The sequence below is a fragment of the Dreissena polymorpha genome, chromosome 4 (assembly GCF_020536995.1).
Source record: "Dreissena polymorpha isolate Duluth1 chromosome 4, UMN_Dpol_1.0, whole genome shotgun sequence".
NCBI classification, from domain to species: domain Eukaryota; kingdom Metazoa; phylum Mollusca; class Bivalvia; order Myida; family Dreissenidae; genus Dreissena; species Dreissena polymorpha.
This window is the reverse complement of record NC_068358.1, coordinates 21,075-40,866: the sequence shown is the minus strand read 5'-3', so window position 1 is coordinate 40,866 and position 19,792 is coordinate 21,075. Positions and strand designations below refer to the sequence as shown.

At 35.7% G+C, this 19,792-nt stretch overlaps 1 protein-coding gene across 1 annotated transcript; it reads left to right on the top strand.

Moving 5' to 3' along the window:
• Window positions 1-2,454: 2,454 nt before the first annotated feature.
• On the top strand, window positions 2,455-18,755 carry LOC127880161 (uncharacterized). Its single transcript, XM_052427394.1, has 6 exons — window positions 2,455-3,098; window positions 11,286-11,440; window positions 11,933-12,041; window positions 15,638-15,786; window positions 16,056-16,829; window positions 17,458-18,755. The coding sequence occupies exons 1-6, from the start codon at window positions 3,060-3,062 to the stop codon at window positions 17,579-17,581; spliced, it is 1,350 nt and encodes a 449-aa protein (XP_052283354.1). The 5' UTR covers window positions 2,455-3,059; the 3' UTR covers window positions 17,582-18,755.
• Window positions 18,756-19,792: the final 1,037 nt, after the last annotated feature.

The following is a 19,792-nucleotide window of genomic DNA, read 5'->3' as shown; positions in this document are numbered from 1 at the left end:
TGGCTGCATAGCGACCAGGATGTCATTGGTTCTGTTCTATTCTTACTGTCAAAAGATTGTATAGATCTGCCAAAGAGACAGGGTATGACTCGAACGGGTTGTAATTAGCCTTAAGGTGTTGATACAATTGAGCTTAAATCAATAGGTTAAATATAAAAATCATCATATATTTACACACAAGTAAAAATGCAAAATTGTCAGCATACCCGTAGCCAAGGGGGTGCGTTGGGTGCGTTCGCACCCAATCTTTTTTGACGAGTAAAAAAAATACCACCAATAGGTGTGACCTTGAACTTGCAGATATCGACGTAAATCTTTCGCGCGACACACTGTCCAAAAATGATGAACAAATGTGCCAAATGATTTTGAAATCTCACAATGAACGACATAGTTACTGCCCGGACAAGCTCATGTATTGCCATTTTTGACCTTTGAACTCAAAGTGTGACCTTGACCATGGAGATATCGACGTAATTCTTTCGCGCGACACACCGCCCAATTGTGGTGAACAAATGTGCCAAATGATTTTAAAATCTCAGAATAAATTACAAAGTTATGGCTCGGACAAGCTCATTTATGGCCATTATTTACCTTTGAACTCAAAGTGTGACCTTGACATTTGAGATATCGATGTAACGCACCGTCCAATGATGGTGAACAAATGTGCCAAATGATTTTAAAATATCAGACTGAACAACATAGTTATGGCCCGGACAAGCTATCGGGACAGACCTACAGACAGGCTGACCGACAGACCGACAAAGTGACTCAATAAAAGATTGTTTAATTGTATGTCGTAAGAAATAACGGTACCCCACACACTTCTATAATAACATACCTGAAACGTTGTACATACCTGAATTTAGTCAAAATTATTTAAGTTGAAACTTTAATTTTGACATTATGTATATTGAAATGATAATTTCCAATGCAAAATGGAGTGACAATTATTATATAATATAAGAAAAGGTCATTTTAAGGTACATTGTTGACATGTTGGACGCCATTATGGACACCATATTGTATGTTCAAGTTGATAAAACAAACGATAAGTGCAAACATGTTAGTGTTGTGACATTACGTGAATGTAGGCAACAATTTCCACAATAAAATACTGTAAATTGTTTAAATAATTTAGAAAAAAAGCCTTTTTTAGGTAAATGGTCGCCATTTTTGACGCCATTTTGGACGCCATATTGGTTATTTTAGTATGAAAACAAGCGATTTGTAAAAGTATGCTATTATATCCTTATTTCAAAAGATTTAAGCACAAAAAAGAGTTATACTTTTGAATAAATAATATTATAAGTGCTCATAGTATCAAAATAGACGCCATCTTGGACGCCATCTTGAATTCTGAGGTTTCCCGGATGGGAATTTTCGGGAACTTTGTGAATTCAGAATCTACAAGCTATAACCTTTCAAAAAATATAAGTTTCAAATATGTTCCAATGTTGTCCGGGTATACCTTTCCCAAGCCTCTACTATTAAGTATACTTAAGAATGACCGGGCTCTATTTAAGTACATGTATAGTAGTAGAAGAATTGGCTGTAATTGTAGAATAGTTATTGGTCACAATATAAAAATGCAATAACCATTTTAATAGAAGAATAATCCGTTTAAATTTGATAACGATATGCGCGCGCAGCCAAAATTGTTTTGATCAGACTAATGGATTGTTACACGATACCGGGCCGGTTGCGCAATTGTTTAAAGGGGCCTTTTCACAGATTTTGGCATGTTTTGAAGTTTGTCATTAAATGCTTTATATTGATAAATGTAAACATTAAATTTTAGAAGCTCCAGTAAAATATCAAAAATAGAATTTAAAAAAGGAAAAAAAAAACGTAGCCCACTGCAGGGCTCGAACCAGTGACCCCCGGAATCCTGAAGTAAAAACGCATACGCCAACTGAGCTATTCTGCCAAGCATACATAGGCTGCGTCTTTTATACATTATATAAGCAATCTTCGTAGTTTCATAAATTTAAACGACAACAATAGAACTCTCCAAATTATTCAATCGTTTCGCGTTGCAACGCTTTATAATTTTTAGGTTTTTAAATCGTCAAAAGATGCATATAATGACAATATTAGACAATGGCAAATGTTCAGTAATGCTATTTCCTCACAAATATCATAACTAAACCGAAAATTTGCGAATCTGAAACAACTTTTTTCAATTTTGTCAATTTACCAAACCGTGAAAAGATCCCTTTGAAGAGAGGACACAGCGGCGTTATTCCATTAATAGAGCAACCTCTGTTGCCTTCATCCCGCGCATTATCTCGTGGTATTTGTACGTATTAGGTCATATAGGCAGGCAATATGTAAACACGGTGGATGGAGCTCCAGTTTAAATTACCCAATTCTCTGCATAGCTGCGTAGCTTGGCGTTTTCTTCCAGTGAAGAGATGTTGGTAGATTATGGGTATTAGTCTGCTTCAGAGTTAGTGCGCAAGTTCGGTTGAGTGTTTTGTAACAGAGTGCCCTTTCATCTTCTTACGCTTGCGTTCCGCTCAAATTTCACTGCAACGAGATCTACACGATAGTCTGATGTTTAGTTTTATTCGTTTTGCAAAATAGCGGCATGAACACCTATATTATGTTGGACATTCACCATACTTGAGACGGACTATTTGTTGAACCTTACCGTAATCTGTTTGGAAAAGCGCATGTTTTGGACCTTTAAGTGTGAAATGTATTTCGTATATGCTGCGTCAGTTCTCAGCAGATTCTTAAATTTTAATAAAAAGCGTTTACTGTGATTTACTGAGCATATTATTAAACGTACAAACCTTCTTACCTGCAATACAATAATGTGCGCGTACACTTAAAAAAACGTTTATCAACATAATTTGAAAAAAAAGAAGATAATGCATACAACATACAGTAAAAATAGATAGCACGAGGCCTTTCTCTGGAAAACTAAATCCGAATATCAGATTGTCCTGCAAGTGATTCCGAGCAAATCCACGTCAAACACGAGTTCGCACGGACCTCTACAGAAACCATCCAGGCTCTCAAAGTGAAGAGAAAGACTAAACAAACTAATCAGGATGTGGAATTTTCTGAAGTTAATCCTCGTGTTTCACCAGGTATGTAAACAATAAAGGGAACTGTCGTTTGCAAAGATCTCATTGCCAAGCGTGGAAGAACATATCAGACAATCTTTAAACGACACGTTTACTGTCGGAAATTATTACTTTTAGGGTTCACGAAACATTGAAACAAGTATAAATAACATTACATTACTTATGAAAGTACTCATATATCACCTGTAGTAAAATAAATGAATTATATTTTTCGATCAATAGTTCACATGTTGAATTCAACATGAAAAAGAAATCGTAATCATGAATCAAATCTACACGTTTGAAGGCAAATGTAAGCTCTATAAAATAAGCAATCCTTTTGTATTTTCTTGATAATCTTTGATTGTTTGCTTTTCTACGTAAATTCTGTGTTCACTAGCCACATACCCATTGCCGTATACAATCATCTGTTACAGAGCATTCAGCATCGTTACAGACAAGTAAATGCTAACCATTTCTATGTAACGTTAATTTGTGTATGAACGTACTATCATTTTATACATGTATATTAAGCATACGTTATTGAATAAAAAACAACAACAACAATTACAACAACAACAAGCGAACCGCTGATAACAAAATGTAGATAATTAATAAATCAGTTGAAGACAATGCAAAGTGACATTGAATACAGAAAATAATGAACGATAAATAATAATATATGTATTTATGCACAATTTGAGAAACGTTCGAAAATGATTTATGAGTGTACTGTACATGTATGCTATGCTACATGATTCGTAAGATGACACAGTACAACTGTAAAGTTAACTCGTGGGAACGAGTTGGTCAGCAGAGGAAATCCCGTGATCAAAACATGACGAGTACACCGGGAAAAGGCGTCCAAAGACAACGATATTGCAATGAAAATCAGATTCAATCATGAATTGTCATTAATTACTCACACAATTAAGTTAGCCTCGCTCTGTGAAAATGCATATAAGGTCGTCCGAGATAAGCTTGTGCAGTACGCACAGGCTAATCAGGGATCATGTTTGAAACGTGTGCGGTCAGCTGCCAAATCATCGTATAGTGACATTTTTGGAGGAATGCAAGTTTTGAGGTTGTGGTGTATATCAATAAATTAATAAATGTATACCAAGGAATTATTTTGAGATTTTATATTTAACCCATTCATGCCTAGCGTCCTGAAAAAAGGACATTGCAAACAGCGTAGACCCAGATGAGACGCCGCATAATGCGGCGTCTCATCAGGGTCTGCGCTGTTTGCTTAAAGAAATTTCTGTAAGAAATATTCTAAATATAGAAATAAATATACTAGACATCCCTAATTCTGTAAATAAATTGATCCAATTTAGAAGGATGGGAGAGTCCACTAGGCATAAATGGGTTAATAAGCCGCATTTTCAAAGCTGGATGAGGATACTAATGTACTGAATCCGTTTAAAAGCAGCGATTTGGGACAGTGGTATGAACCTTCTTGTTAATTGAAAATACTTAATCTACTTAAAATGATCCTGGCAAATCGCTTCGTGACACTTATTTTGCATCGCAACATGATTAATATAACTTTTTAAGCGTTAAAACGTGGTTTCTAGCAAAACATTAGCTCTAAATACAGTATTTTTTAACGAATACACCTCCAAGGAGTTGTTTTATGACATATATTTTTAAAGGGACCTTTTCAGAGATTTTTGCAGATATTGAAGTTTGTCATTAAATGCTTTATATTGACAAATGTAAACATTAGATCTAAAAAGCTCTAGTTTAGTTTAGTTTAAACCTATTTATTTTAGCTCGATTGCATAGAAAGTAATTCCTACTTATTTGAAATGCTCTCGAGTCCATTTCCTGGAGAACCAGTACTTGGTGTCTACATGGGAGACCGAAAGAACGCTCCCACAGCGGGGATCGAACCCATGACCTCCCGGTCGCTAGGCGGACACCATATCCATTACACCACGGCGACCTTAAAGCTCTAGTAAAAAAACAAGAATAAAATTAACCCTCAAGTGGTCTCGAACCACTGACCCCTGGAGTAAATGTCTATCGCTTAGACCACCCCGTGCTCATACAATGAGTGATGTATTTTAAACTTTTTATATAATCAATCCTCGTAGTATCACAGACTATAACAGCAACAACATAACTCTCCAAATTATTCAATCGCTTCGCGTAGCAACGCTTTATAATTTTCAGAATTTTAAATCGCAAAAAGATGCATTTAATGGATATTTTAGAGCATGGTAAATGTTCAGTATTACTGTTTCCTCACAAATATCATAACTACCACGAAAATTTGCGAATCTGAAACATTTTTTTTAATTTTGTAAATTTACAAAAACGTGAATAGGAACCTTTAAATCAGTTTGCAGAAACACAATCGATATGCTATTTTTTAATTACAATATACATATATGGACACAACTATTTTACATGGACTCTACCGTAACTTACTACACGTATCAGACATAAGTGTTGAGGTGTTCTCCAAGTGTACGATTGAATTTTTGACATTCAAAGTATTGCTATAAAGCGCTCAAGTCTATGCATGATATAGTTTACAAATAAAATTTCAACTAATATTAATTACCTAATTATAATGGTCTTTAACCCGTTCTTTTTTTATAAAATGGAAAATTTGTCAGCGGGCGACTGTATACAGTAAAAAGACATGCCAACCTTACCTAGTTCTTGTGATGACCATAATGCCTCAAAACCGCATGTCCGTTTCGTCAACGTGTGTGATTGTTTTGGACCTCATTTTATCTCGTGTAAATTGAAAAATAAATAGTTGAATGTACATTTAACAGAGCTTTAATGTGGATTAAGGTATAACCCCTGACCGCAAGTCCTATTATTAGTATAAAAGGATGACGACACACACCCACGACAGGGTGTTAATCCTAATAGTTACATTGTTACGCAGATTATTAAATGTTCCAAAGATTGCGGAATAATGCTGCCCACTCGAATTCCGGAGAAACGAGAGTTTGCGGTGTGTGCGTGTTACCTTCCATCAGATACGAATTTTAAAAAAATCATCGGGATTTATGAACACATAGACCACATGTGCATTTAAAAGAAAGGTTGTGTATGGGCTGTTTTGAATTTAATAGAACATATGTACTGTGGATGGCATGCTTCTTATGAAAAAGTAAAAGAATATAGCAATATATATATATGGGTCGTTCTCTGTTAAAAGGGGTTTAGTGCGTAAAGTGTCGTCCCAGATTAGCCTAAGCAGTCTGCATAAGCTAATCAGTGACTACATTTTCCGCTTTTATGATATTTTCTGTTTAAAAAAAGTCTCTTCTCAGCAAAAATCCAGTTTAGGGGGAAAGTGCCGTTCCTGATTAGGCTGTGCGGACTACTTATGCTAATCTGGGACGACACTTTACGCACATGTATTAAACCCCCTTTTCACATAGCGCGGCCCATTTATATTGTCTGCAAGATATTAAAATACTTGAAATGATATTAAAACTGAATTAATTGATAAAATACGCGAAAAATTATTAAATAATTAACTGCATAGGGATTAAGAACAGAATGACGTAGCGATGTTAAAATAGGAAGTGGTGTAACCAATGGGAGACAAAACACTCCACAAATTCTAATAATTAAAATAAGGTAAACCGGTTCGGTGAATTACCCAGTATACCACTGGGCTAATCAAGGATAAAATAACGGCAAAACATAACGAAATGTCCAAACTCCGTTATTGACTTAAGCTAACGTTGCACGTTTTTTTAATACTTAAGTACCGTCGGAAGTTTAAAATGCATTCGCTCTCATCCGAGCCTTTGAAATGTCTCTATCGTTCGAGTGGTTTGGGGATTTCAAAGTAAAATTTAAACTTAAAGTTCGTACATTTATTTGTTGTTTTACGCTTTTTTGCGTAAAGTTCCAAAGAGGACCTAATTGAAAACGTGACTGTGATTAGATCGGGTGTGAATCTGCTAGTTACTTAGAGGCGCGCTAAAACAAAGCGCTTCTTTTTTTGTTTTATTTATATCACATTGGTTCTTCAAGAATAGTTTTTTCGTCGGTTATAAAAAAATAAGTAAATAACGATTGTATTTGATTAAGTTGTACACTTATCATATATAAATCCAAGCAACGATACTTTCTTAACCCATTCATGCCTAGCGTCCTGAAAAAAGGACATTGCAAACAGCGTAGACCCAGATGAGACGCCGCATGATGCCTAGCGTCCTGAAAAAAGGACATTGCAAACAGCGTAGACCCAGATGAGACGCCGCATGATGCGGCGTCTCATCAGGGTATGCGTTGTTTGCTTAAAGAAATTTATGTAAGAAATATTCTAAATATAGAAATAAATATACTAGACATCCCTAATTTTGTAAATACATTGATCCAATTTAGAGGGATGGGAGAGTCCACTGGGCATAAATGGGTTAATGATATGCTGCTACTGATTGCTATTTTATATTTTATTGATATTATATTTATCACGGTACATTAGAAAATATAAAGTTTCTGGAATCGGTGTTATTGTGGCAAGTGAATATATGTCATATGTCCGAAAAGATAACCGCTAAATTATATGGCATTCTTGACACGGGCTAATATATAACTTTCTCAGACATGTTAACAGATATTGGACTACATGCATATCTTATGAAATTACACCGTAAAAACGAGGTCTACTCCTAGAATACGGTATCTACATGTCTGTTATTAAATTAACGGCACTGAAGAGCATAATGAACCGGATATTATTTGTGATAATAATATTTTTGTTACATTTCATTGCATACGTCAGTATGTGGACCCAATAACACGCAACATCCTTGATGCAAAGGTACACAAGTATTTTAAAAATTCACCTCAAAATACTAACCCCAGCAAGAACAAATATTATCTTTTAAAGTCATGCGTGTATCCTTTCAAGACTTTGAAACACTTGAAAGCTACCGAGCCAGTGAGAAAGTTTGTAAATCAACTTGTTTTTATCTACGTGACTTTAATAGCGTCTTAATGTACTATAATACCCATGCTGAGTCGTCAGGTCGAATATTTCCGTTACCGGACATTGGTCGCACCAATCAGGTATGTCGGTTTACCGGTGATGGTTTTGTAACGGTAGGTCCAGCGACTTTGTCACTAAACGGTAATTAATCAGAACAAGAATCCAAGGGACATGTTCCTATATGTGATAACCTTGTCAGTTTAGAATGTTTTGAACATGACCCCCTGGCCTTGCTGGCCAAACCGATGTACACATCAAAACGATTATATCCATGCGAATAAAAGGCATGTTAATTTACTGTACATATTAGTTCAAAAATACATATTTTTTCAATGTAATAAAAAGTAAAGTACATGAGTGCTAACTCATAAATATCGGATGTTTAAAGTTAACAAATGATTAAAAGATGTTAATGAATCGAATCGTGTTAAAACAATCTTTTTAAGACTGTGACACATACGTTTTCATAATCGAAACGAGTGTCATTTTCAATTCTGAATACGGTAATTGCAGAAAATACATGCGTTTTATATTTATTGTATTTTTATTTGTGTCGAAATGGTTCGATTGTTTCCCATGTGAGACTTGTCTGCCTGTAACACCTCCTGATTTACATCAATTAAGTGTTGGTAATCGATATGTAGTTTGTAAAAGGGATCTATTCACGTTTTAATAAATTGACAAAATTAACGAAAATGGTTTCAGATTCGCAAATTTGTGTTGTAGTTATGATATTTGCAATGTAACAGTAATACTACACATTAACCATGCTCTAAAATATCAATTACATGTATATGCACATTTTGACGATTTTGAAACGTGAATAGCGTTGCAAACGCGAAACTTTTGAAAAATTTTGGGAGTTCTGTTATCATCAGTATATTTTATGACACGCCAAGGATTGCATGCTTATATTAATTATAAAATACTACACTCGCAATATGAGCACGGATATATAGCCGAGTGGTGTAATTTCTAATCTTTTACTCCAAGGATCAGTGGTTCGAGGCCAGTTGAATGTTACTTATTTCCTTTCTTTATTTTTTAAATTTATTTTTTCGGACCTTTTTAGTTTCAATTTTTACATTTATCAGTTTAAATCATTTAATGACAAACTTAAATACATGCTAAAATCTGTGGAAGGGCACCTGTAAGGATAGTCAGCCGCAATCAAAATTTGATCCTCGGTCGTTTAGTAGCTTTATTCTGCTAGATGTAATTACTTCAGTTTCGTTTAAAATATTAGGTAAAAGACGAGATCAGAACGCTCCGTTGGAGCAAAAAGGTACCGTGTGCCTTCATATTTCAATGTCACATGGTACATTTTTGCACCAAGGAGGCGAATTAATGTTGTAATTCATGGCTTTTTTACATTTTGCGATTAAGTATGTATTTTTTTCATATTGAAGCGTTTATCGTCTGAAACTCTGAACACTCTCGTCTCACCAAATTTCCGAACATAATTCATGATGGTTTTATTGACGAATCTGTGGTGATGGCAAACACGGTATCTATACTATATCACGGACACACGAACTTCGTGACGTCCTTCTGTCAAACTTAGATTGTGAAAACGTTCGTGGATGAGCTAAATACCATAACAATCACATGGCAGTGAGAGGGAAAACGAAATGAAGTACAGTTTCAATTATAAGAAGATTAAACTCAAGATGTTTTGAGAGCAGTTAAAATACATCATAACACAACATTCCCCAATTCGCAGTCGGTTAGGTGAGGGCAGTGGTATGTTATCGTAGCATGCCAGCAAAGGGCAAGACAGGTGAAATCTAAATGTGTTTAAGACGATAATAAATTGGACAATGATTCATCGCAGTACGAAAACTTCTTTGAAATTATTCTACCATGAGGGTTTTGGTGGGTACGGTTTAGTCGGTCGCTCTATATCGTGTTACGTTGCATTGCTCATTTTGTTAAAACAAACACGGCGTAACAGTTTTGATAAAATGATGATCAACATGTACGTTCATTCGTGATGCTTTAAAGAAAAAAATGCGAGTGTAATTCATGTCTAATTAAGCTTGTGATACCTTAAAAAAGAGAAAAGATTGAACAGGAGAATTGCCATTCACTGTCGATTGTTTCTATGAACTGGTATTTACTCTTTTGAACCACAATTGAAATGTAAAGATTCATGTTTACATTTGTCTCTGTACCACATTCTGACGGTGTATCGTTAATATTGTTTGCGTAGTAAAAGAGCTTTAACAACAAAAAATTGGAACAGGAAAGTTCAAATCACATTCAAAGAAAAATGCTTTAAATACGATATCGTATAACAACAAATGCAGAAAAAAAGCAAACGTAAAAGCCCTTTAACACTCGACATCAACGAATATTTCGTACACTATTTCGAAAAATAAAGTTAACACAAACAAAATCAGTGTTTCTCACAGCAATAGCAACAATTTCAACGCTAGATGTGGTCTGGTAACATAGATTAACGCGTTACAAACTGCTCTTTTATATTTGTGTGTGTGACAATATGTTCCATGTGAATTTTCCGCGACGATATCTTAACATTTACGAGCGAACGCGAGATTGGCTTCGGGCAGCGGCGGAAGCACGACGTAGTTGTTCTCATGAATCCGTCGTTCTTACGACGCTGCTCGAAGCCGATCTCGCGTTCGCTCGTTAATGCTCGGATATCGTCGCGGGAAATTCACATGGAATATATTGTCACAAAAAAAGCATTTTCTATCTCGTTATATCTATGTTACCAGACGGCATATAACGTTGAAACTTTGGCTATTGATATAAGGAACACTGATTTTGTATGGGTTATTTTTATTTGACGAAATATTATGCAAAATATTCGTTGATTTTGAGTTTTAATATGATTTAAATTTATTATAAGCATGAACAGTTGAAACTGCTTCAATAAATGTTGCATATTTTGAACATGGTTGGTTCTTACATGAAAAGTAAAAAACTGTCTAAATGCAAATACTTTGGACATGAATTTTAGTATTTATTCACTATACTATACATACAATATACATACATGTTAACAAAATAGTCGTGTGATGGCAAGCAATATAAATAAAATAATTAAAGCAATAACATATAGGCAACAGCAAAAAAGGATTAAAAATCAATGAGTTTAAGTCAACAAAAAATAATTTAAATCAGGGCAAGTCAATAATTCCTATAAAAGTCGTTGTCATTGTAATAGTTTCAATTTTTCGTAAGTTATAACATATTTCGTTTCGCAGGTTTCCATGGTGATTGGCTCCGGAACGATGTATCTGGGTCTTTTGACATACTATAACAACGAGCTGATCACGTGCTGTAAGGAAACGTCCGAATGTGAAGCAGGGAGGAAATTCTGTAACTTGACCTTCGAGATCAAGATCATCGGGTTAAACGAGTAAGTTTATTTGCAGACGGTAATGTGTCGGGACGAATCCATGAGTATTTTCGGTTGTTATAAATTTGCCAAAAATAACATGAAATGTATAGAAATTACTAGCGATACACAGGCAGTTTTTACAATAAGCAAATTAAATCAACGCTTGTGCGGTCTTGACATTGTTAAATGAACATGCTTTAGTAAAGGCCTTTGCAATTTCACAACCAACTTTATGTGTGATTTTACAAAAATGGTCGAAAATAAAATCACTTATCTTTTTTTTTAAAACGATAAAACATGGCGCGATACGCTCTAAAATTCAGGGCCAGCAAATTCAAGATTAATAAGGGAACAACAACAACAACAATCAAACATTTATTTATATTTTGTATAATGTGTTAAATGCAATATACGACATTACACTAATGAATTTATAGCCATACAAGTGTGAAAAAATAATACATGCCACCGAGGTATGCTCACAAAGTTTTTACGTCGATTTATTTACAGCTCCTTGGAGACCCAAATATGGCGCCCCGGCACTGTCGTTACTCCCGAAGAAGCGGTTGGCCTTGTGCACATACAACAGCCTGTCAACTACAACTTCAACGAGTGGATGGTGGGTCCAACTTTTTAAAACAACATTCCATAAATGTGAAGAAATCAGATAGTTGTGTTGTTGAGTTTCTCACTGATTATCTTCTGTAATTAACTGATCAAAATACGAAAATACGAATTTAAATTCATAAACCAATAATATTTGAGTAACAGTTTAACACACAGCGTCTCTTTGAAAACCACATTTGGTATATTAAAAATCAGTTTTACCATTTTGAATATTTCGTTCATACTGAGCGTTGTCTATGCATATATTTATCAGTGCAAGTGTTTACAAAAAGTACATGTTGTATTCAGTTGACAAAATGACATATTTAGAATGTATGTCCATTCAATCCTTATCTATGTACAGTGCCATTAAGAATGGTTGCAGACACTGTGTACCTTTTAATTAAGCAGTGTTGCCGACACTATGTACTGCGAAATTTAGTAGTGTCGTTGCAGACACTATTTCCTGTGCCATTAAGCAGTGTTGTCGCAGACATAATGTACCGTGAAATACAGCAGTGTTGTTGCAAACAATTTGTACTCTGCCATTTAGCGGTGTTGTTTCGAACACTTTAAATGTGCCAGTCAGCAGTGTTGTTGCAGACACTATATACTATGCCATTAAGCATTATTGTTGCAACCTCTTTGTACAGTGCAATAAATTTTGCAGGCATTATGTACTTTGCGATTGAGCAGTATTGTTGCAGACACTATACATTGTGTCATTAAGTAATGTTGCAGACACGTTGTTATGTGGCATTAAGCAGTATTGTTTCAGACACTTTGGTCTGTGTTATTAAGGACTATTGTTTCAGACATCGTGTTCTGTGGCATTAAGCAGTATAAATGCAGACACTATGTACGGTGCCACTATTCAATGTTGTTGCAGAAACGTTGCACTGTGCCATTAAGCAGTATAAATGCAAACACTATGTGCGGTGCCACTATTCAATGCTGTTACAGAAACGTTGCACTGTTCCATTGAGCAGTATAAATGCAGACACTATGTGCGGTGCCACTATGCAGTATTATTGCAGACACGTTGCATTGTGCCATTGAGCAGTGTAATTGCACACACTTCGCAGTGTCCCATTCAGTAGTATTGTTGCATAAACAGTGTACTATGCCATCAAGTAGTGTTGTCACAGAAACTTTGTACTGTGCAATTAAAATGTGTTGCAGACTCAGTGCACTGTGTTATTTAGCAGTATTTTTGCAGACACATTATATTTTCGCCAATTTTCAGACGTCGCTTTCCTGAATTCCGGCTTCGGTAATTTGTATGGACATCTTTATCAACTTAGTGAAATCTGACAAATTTGTATTTCTAAATTACGTTTACCTTTATGTAGTACGCATTAACGTAGCATGGTTTATTGATCGGCCAATGTATGGAAATATAAAATAAGGTTCAACTTGTTCTAATTTCAGAAAACCTTGAAAATCAATGATATTAGATTTGTCTCAGTTTCCATTTTCTGAGATTATATGGATTGAGTTATTGATCAATTAGTCCATGTTTTAAAATCGAAATAAGGTTCAACTTGTGTTTAAAATGAGCCGAATTCCGACCAAAACCTACCATTCATTTACTATAACTCTTCAAATTTCCTTTTGAAGGTTTCCCAAAAAATAAATGCATTTAGTTCTCCTCACATCAAGCTTTATAAGTCTCACCATTTAGTTCTCCTCACATCAAGCTTTATAAGTCTCGCCATTTAGTTCTCCTCACATCAAGCTTAATAAGTCTCACCATTTAGTTCTCCCCACATCAAGCTTGATAAGTCTCACCATTTAGTTCTCCTCACATCAAGCTTAATAAATCTCACCATTTAGTTCTCCCCACATCAAGCTTAATAAATCTCACCATTTAGTTCTCCTCACATCAAGCTTAATAAGTCTCACCCTTTAGTTCTCCTCACATCAAGCTTAATAAGTCTCACCCTTTAGTTCTCCTCACATCAAGCTTAATAAGTCTCACCCTTTAGTTCTCCTCACATCAAGCTTAATAAGTCTCACCATTTAGTTCTCCTCACATCAACTTAATAAGTCTCACCCTTTAGTTCTCCTCACATCAAGCTTTATAAGTCTCACCATTTAGTTCTACTCACATCAAGCTTTATAAGTTGAACCTTAGTAAGTGTTTTATTTAAGATATAATTGACGGGTAACCGTTGGTTATTGCGGTAATAACCAACGGTATGGAGTTCCGATGCGTAGGAATTAAACCACGAAGGCGTAGCCCGAGTGGTTTGATAGCAAGTATCGGAACGACATACCGTTGGTTATTACCGCAATAACCAACGGTTATCCGTCCATTATTTCGATTCTCACACGATTTTATTAATTAATAAGTTATCGGCACCTGACCCTATTCTCAAAATAGTGAAAAACACTGAGATGGCATTGCATCTATTAAAAGGCTTCCACAAAATTAAACACGTTATTCTTGCACATGACAAAATAACTTACATGTACATCTCAATTGTAAAATTGAAGAAGACATTTAAACATGTCTCTATTAATCGTTTATTATTATTTCGACCATATTAACCTTTCCTGCGACTTTAAGAAGTAAATACAACATAAATATGCTAAGTGAGTATTGTAAAAAGTCTAATAAACTAGAGTGACTTATATAATATGACGTCTAGATTCGACACGGTATCTGACGCAGTTAACTCTAATCTGAACTGAATAAGACGAAATGTTTAATAGGTTTCACGTTATTTATACATGATTAAAGGACAGCAGTTATGATATATTTAAGCACAGTCGTCATTTTTTATTCCAAACGGTGAAAAACATAATTGTGCCACTTTCTACTTTCCATAAACATTTCGTTAAAAAGGTCTGCTTATGACACAGTACACAATTATTTATTTCTTTAGAAAAAATATATGTGCGTAATGTATACACCTGTACATACATGTGCAGTTAAATTAAGCAAAAGTTTTAACGCGCCGCAAAACAATATGTGTAAACTGCATGTATTCTATACACTATTTGGTAGATGTATGTGTGTGTTAACAAACTACATAATGTAATCAACTGCACAACTAGGTACAGATATTTTTTTCCAAACCATGAACGAATATACTATTTTTATAGTGTACATGCACCATATTGCATAACGTGTATTTGTACATTATTCCATTACATATACATATAAACAACTCCATTACGTGTATGTACAGTTGTAAAGACTTTACTAAACTTTTACGTGCAAACTGTTCCTAGCGTTTATGCGTTGATTATTCATGAAGGTTTTCATACAGACTATTAATAAAAGTGTTTTTAGACTTTTACATTACACGCACGTGTAGAATATTCCACTACGCGCACGTGTAGTCTGTTACAAAACGTATTCGTGCAGACGATTCCTTAACGTTTACGCGTAAACTATGCCTTCACTTTTACAAAACGTGTACGTGCAGATAAAGTGCTAAACGTTTACCCGTATACTTTTCCTAAACAAGTACGTTCGGACTATTCGTGAACGTACAGTACAACGTTTATCGTAAAGTAGGTAAGGAACCTTTGCACAAGCCACAACTCTCAAAGCCATGACTGCTACTTGGTACAATACAATTCACCGTTTTATTGTAGGGTCACGTATGCATCAACGTCAGCGTCTACAACGGAACCTCAAATGACAACACAACGTTGATAGACTCATTCAAGACGATTTACGAGGACAACTCTGCGCGGTGGTACTTCGTCAACCATACTGGACTTAGCGAGACATACAATGCGACGTAAGAAAGCGTGTGCATGCTAATACAATTTTGCATATGAACATGCTGTATTTAAGGTTTATTTTATTAAAACATGTCAGATGTACTTGCATGGCTTTATTATGTATGTATACATCAACATTCATGTATACAGTATATATCATTATATATTTACAAAAATCAGGTTAGTTAGCAAAATGTGTTGGTGGTTTAAATGTTCAAGTAGGTATATATTTTAAAAATGACGAGAGTTTTACAATATGCGAGCGATTTCCATTCCTCCTTTACAGTGTAACACTTGTTGTGCGGTACATGTGCTCCGATCCAAAAACGTGCGGGGACTGCGTTTCCGACAAAGATAATTGTACTTCCGACGCGAACTTCACCGGACCAACCTTCCTTCCCGGGGGTTTCAATTCAACGACTTCTCCCATCCTTGCAAGGGACAACAGTACAACCGATATGGGCAACGCCACCGACTCTTGGTTAAATACTAATGCTTCTAGCACGGTTGCCTTAAATAAAACTACGGATAATCAACACGATTTTTCAACATTAGTTTCATCGACATCCACAACAACAACAATAGAAGAATTAGCCACCTCGTCATTATCATCATCAACAACATCAGCATCATTTCCCGTAACGTATCCGTCTACTACTACAGAAACAACGCCATCAACCACTACAGCAGCAAAAACAACAACCACTGCTGCCGCACCTACAACCGAAACTTCCACAGTAACAATTCAAGTAGCGCCAATCTCAACTCTACCTACAACGACAACTACGTCATTAACTACATCATCATCATCATCATCATCATCATCATTAACAACAACAACATCAACACACGTCACAACTAAACCTAACGATACACCGTCGCCGACGGTCTCACGCCTACCGATCTCAACATCCGGTGGTATCCGACCCACGACTGTCGAGGAGACTGCGACGCGCATTGAGAAAGTCAGCGCCGTCTGGCCGTATATTTTGGCGGGAGTTCTAGGCGCCCTGGCCATCGCAGCGTTGATAATATTCATGGTATATTTACGCCACAAAAAGTAAGTTAAAATAAAGTTTTATGTTCGTACATTATACAATTGTTTTCATATATAAGTCAATCAAGGTTATTTTATTAAATAATTTAATGCTCAGGTCAGATATATGTACGCTGTTTGTCAAAATAAGCAGACGGAAATGAAACATATGTATGTGATTTATTGTCCCTTACCGGTTTCACTCCGTCAGTCCGTCAGTTTGTCAGTCCGTGAGTCTGTCACACTTTTCTGGATCCAGCGATAACATGAAAAGTTCTTAATATTTTTTCATGAAACTTGAAACATGGATAGATGGCAGTATGGACATTATGCACGTAATTTCATATTCTCACGTCAAAACTTCTGGTTGCTATGGCAACAAAAAAATGGTGGAGCCGGTAGGGGACTTGGCAATAGTCTTCTTTAATCATGGTATATTACAATGTCGGCACAAATAATATAATTGTATATTCAATTATTCCCTCTAAGAAAGTATTCGGCTTTGGCTCGCGTGTAAGGAAGCGAATCCATGACGCTTCTTCAGGAGACCCTGGGGAAAATAGATAAATGCATACAATCCCCTATGTATCCAACTAATTTGTTACTCTTTGTGAACACATATTAAACGATTGTGCATATTGGCATGTTCTAGAGAACTCCGAAATCGTCAAGAGATCTATAACGTCAATCCGAAAGTGCTTAGGAATTTCGAAGAGTTCACGGAAAACGGAACCACTGGAAGGGCGGACGTTCCTATGGAAACGGAACAGTACTAGTTAGGAGTTGCAAATACGTGATGTAGTTTATCTGGAAATGGTGTTGATATGTGGTACAACTTTTATATTTTGTTCTGCAAAATTGCAGTGGCTTTAGTAACTGTCCCAGTTGGGATTTTATGCAATACTACTGCTATTTAAGTGACTGTATTCTTCGCGCGTGTGGAACCATAGCTATTTTGGGTAATTAGGTATATATTATTAAGATCTTCATAAACAATTACTGTTACTATATTAACAACAACTTCTGTTAATGTGATTCGATGGGGTACAGAACAATTTTGTTACACTGCATTTTTAATAGAAGTTTTAGCGCAGTTTTCATCCCATCGATTCGAAGTGATCCAACTAACCCATATGGATCTTTTTTGCTACTGACAAGGACAGTAATATGACTTGAAAACGCACGCGCTTTGAAAGTTTCTCGTTCAACGATTTACGTTGTTGATGTCAACAGAGGAAATGATTCGCGACAAAAAAGTTATGTGTTAATCGTTTGTGTCTGAGACCCGTTTGCAGGCAATTCAAAATGCGATTGTCAATAACGATTTTAGTTCGGCGATAGAAGAACCAGTGGAGGTCTCAATCGGAGAGAGAGGGTGTTCCTATGAAATGTGTTTATAACGCGCTTCGGGAAAACATGCTAAATGCCTGTGCGTAAAGTGTCGTCCCAGATAAGACTGTGCCGTCCGCACTGGCTAATAATTGAGGCCACTTTCCATTTGTTATTGTGTTCGTTTCAAGGAAGTCTCTTCTTAGAAAAAAATCAACTTCATGCAGAAAATGTCGTCCTAGTTAGTCTGTGCGGAGCGAACAGATTAATCTTGGACGACAATTCACGCGCATGCATTTAACCCTATATTTCCAGTGCGCGGCTCATTTGTGTTTTGTCTTGCTGTTTATTGTGAAGTGCTACGTTCTGCAAAATATTGTTACATATATTTTAGAATATATTATAAGCTGTATTTATAATTCATGTACATACAATTTCAATACACACATACACATGAAGTAGGTACATTGTATAGAGTTGTTTGTTTTTATGCAAATGTTTAATTCCCATTTTGTATGCACTTTGCAGACTGTTAAGCGCGAGTAATATAGACAGTGCTTCGTGGTATATATGAGTCGCGTTTTGAGAAAACCGGTCATAATGCATGTGCGTAAAGTGTCGTCCCAGATTAGCCTGTGCAGTCCGCACAGGCTAATCAGGGACGACACTTTCCGCTTTTACTAGATTTTCGGTAAAAAGGGACTTCCTTTAAACGAAAAATACCATTAAAGCGGAAAGTGTCGTCCCTAATAAAATAAATAGACAGAAATGGAGTTCATTTTTCTGCTTTGAAATATTCGTTAAATTCTGTGTTCATTATAAGCTATGGTTAAACAATAAAAATGTAATTCCAAAACCAGTACAACGATATGTTCTCGTACTTCTGAACATTACTTTGTATTGTTATTATGTAATTACTGCTTTTTTTTAATTGTGGCCAAGAGATTGTGGCTTCAAAACACAAGCCAAGATACATATATTTTTATGATACGGCAAAATTTAATCACTTTAGAGCAATATATATTTTTAAAATTTAAATAGTCAAGAACATAACCAAACATCATAGCATAAAACATGCCGCCATTCAAATGTCAAATCGATTGCTACATCTTTGTATGAAAGGGAGATAACAATTTTGTACAGCCATTTAACCTAACTAAGTTATCTGTAGTTTCATCGTATCATGTATATTATGCTGAAATGTATCATTACGAAGATGTAGAAAATAAAATTTAGAATATCTTAGTTTTGTATTGTCCTATATCGGTCGAAATGTGTTTTTTCCGTTCTACAAAGACTTAGGCATTGACAAGTTAGCGTATGCTGTGGTCCATTTAGTTCATCGATCTTTTTTCAAAGCACATATTTGAGACTATACAGTTTAACACCCTCAGCTTACCGTGTATATGTAAACTATACAATGCAAAGCTCTATGCTCATAGTTTGTATATAGTTTTACTATCCTAGCTCACAGAATACACAATATTTCAAAGCTTTTAGCTCAAAACTCAGAAATCACATTACTCAACACAAACACTGTGCTCGCACTTCTGACCAAATCAAGAGTTCGTTTGACTAAGCTACCACCACCCCCACCCTCTTGGGAAATGAGGCGACCATGGACCATGGCATCTAGATATATCGGCTATATCGGCTAG

Excerpts from the sequence above, each read along its gene's own strand:
- LOC127880161 (XM_052427394.1), top strand. The coding sequence starts at position 3,060 with ATGTGGAATTTTCTGAAGTTAATCCTCGTGTTTCACCAG. Across the intron at positions 3,099-11,285 it reads TAATCCTCGTGTTTCACCAG|GTTTCCATGGTGATTGGCTC; the intron begins GTATGTAAACAA and ends TTCGTTTCGCAG. Across the intron at positions 16,830-17,457 it reads GTATATTTACGCCACAAAAA|AGAACTCCGAAATCGTCAAG; the intron begins GTAAGTTAAAAT and ends GGCATGTTCTAG.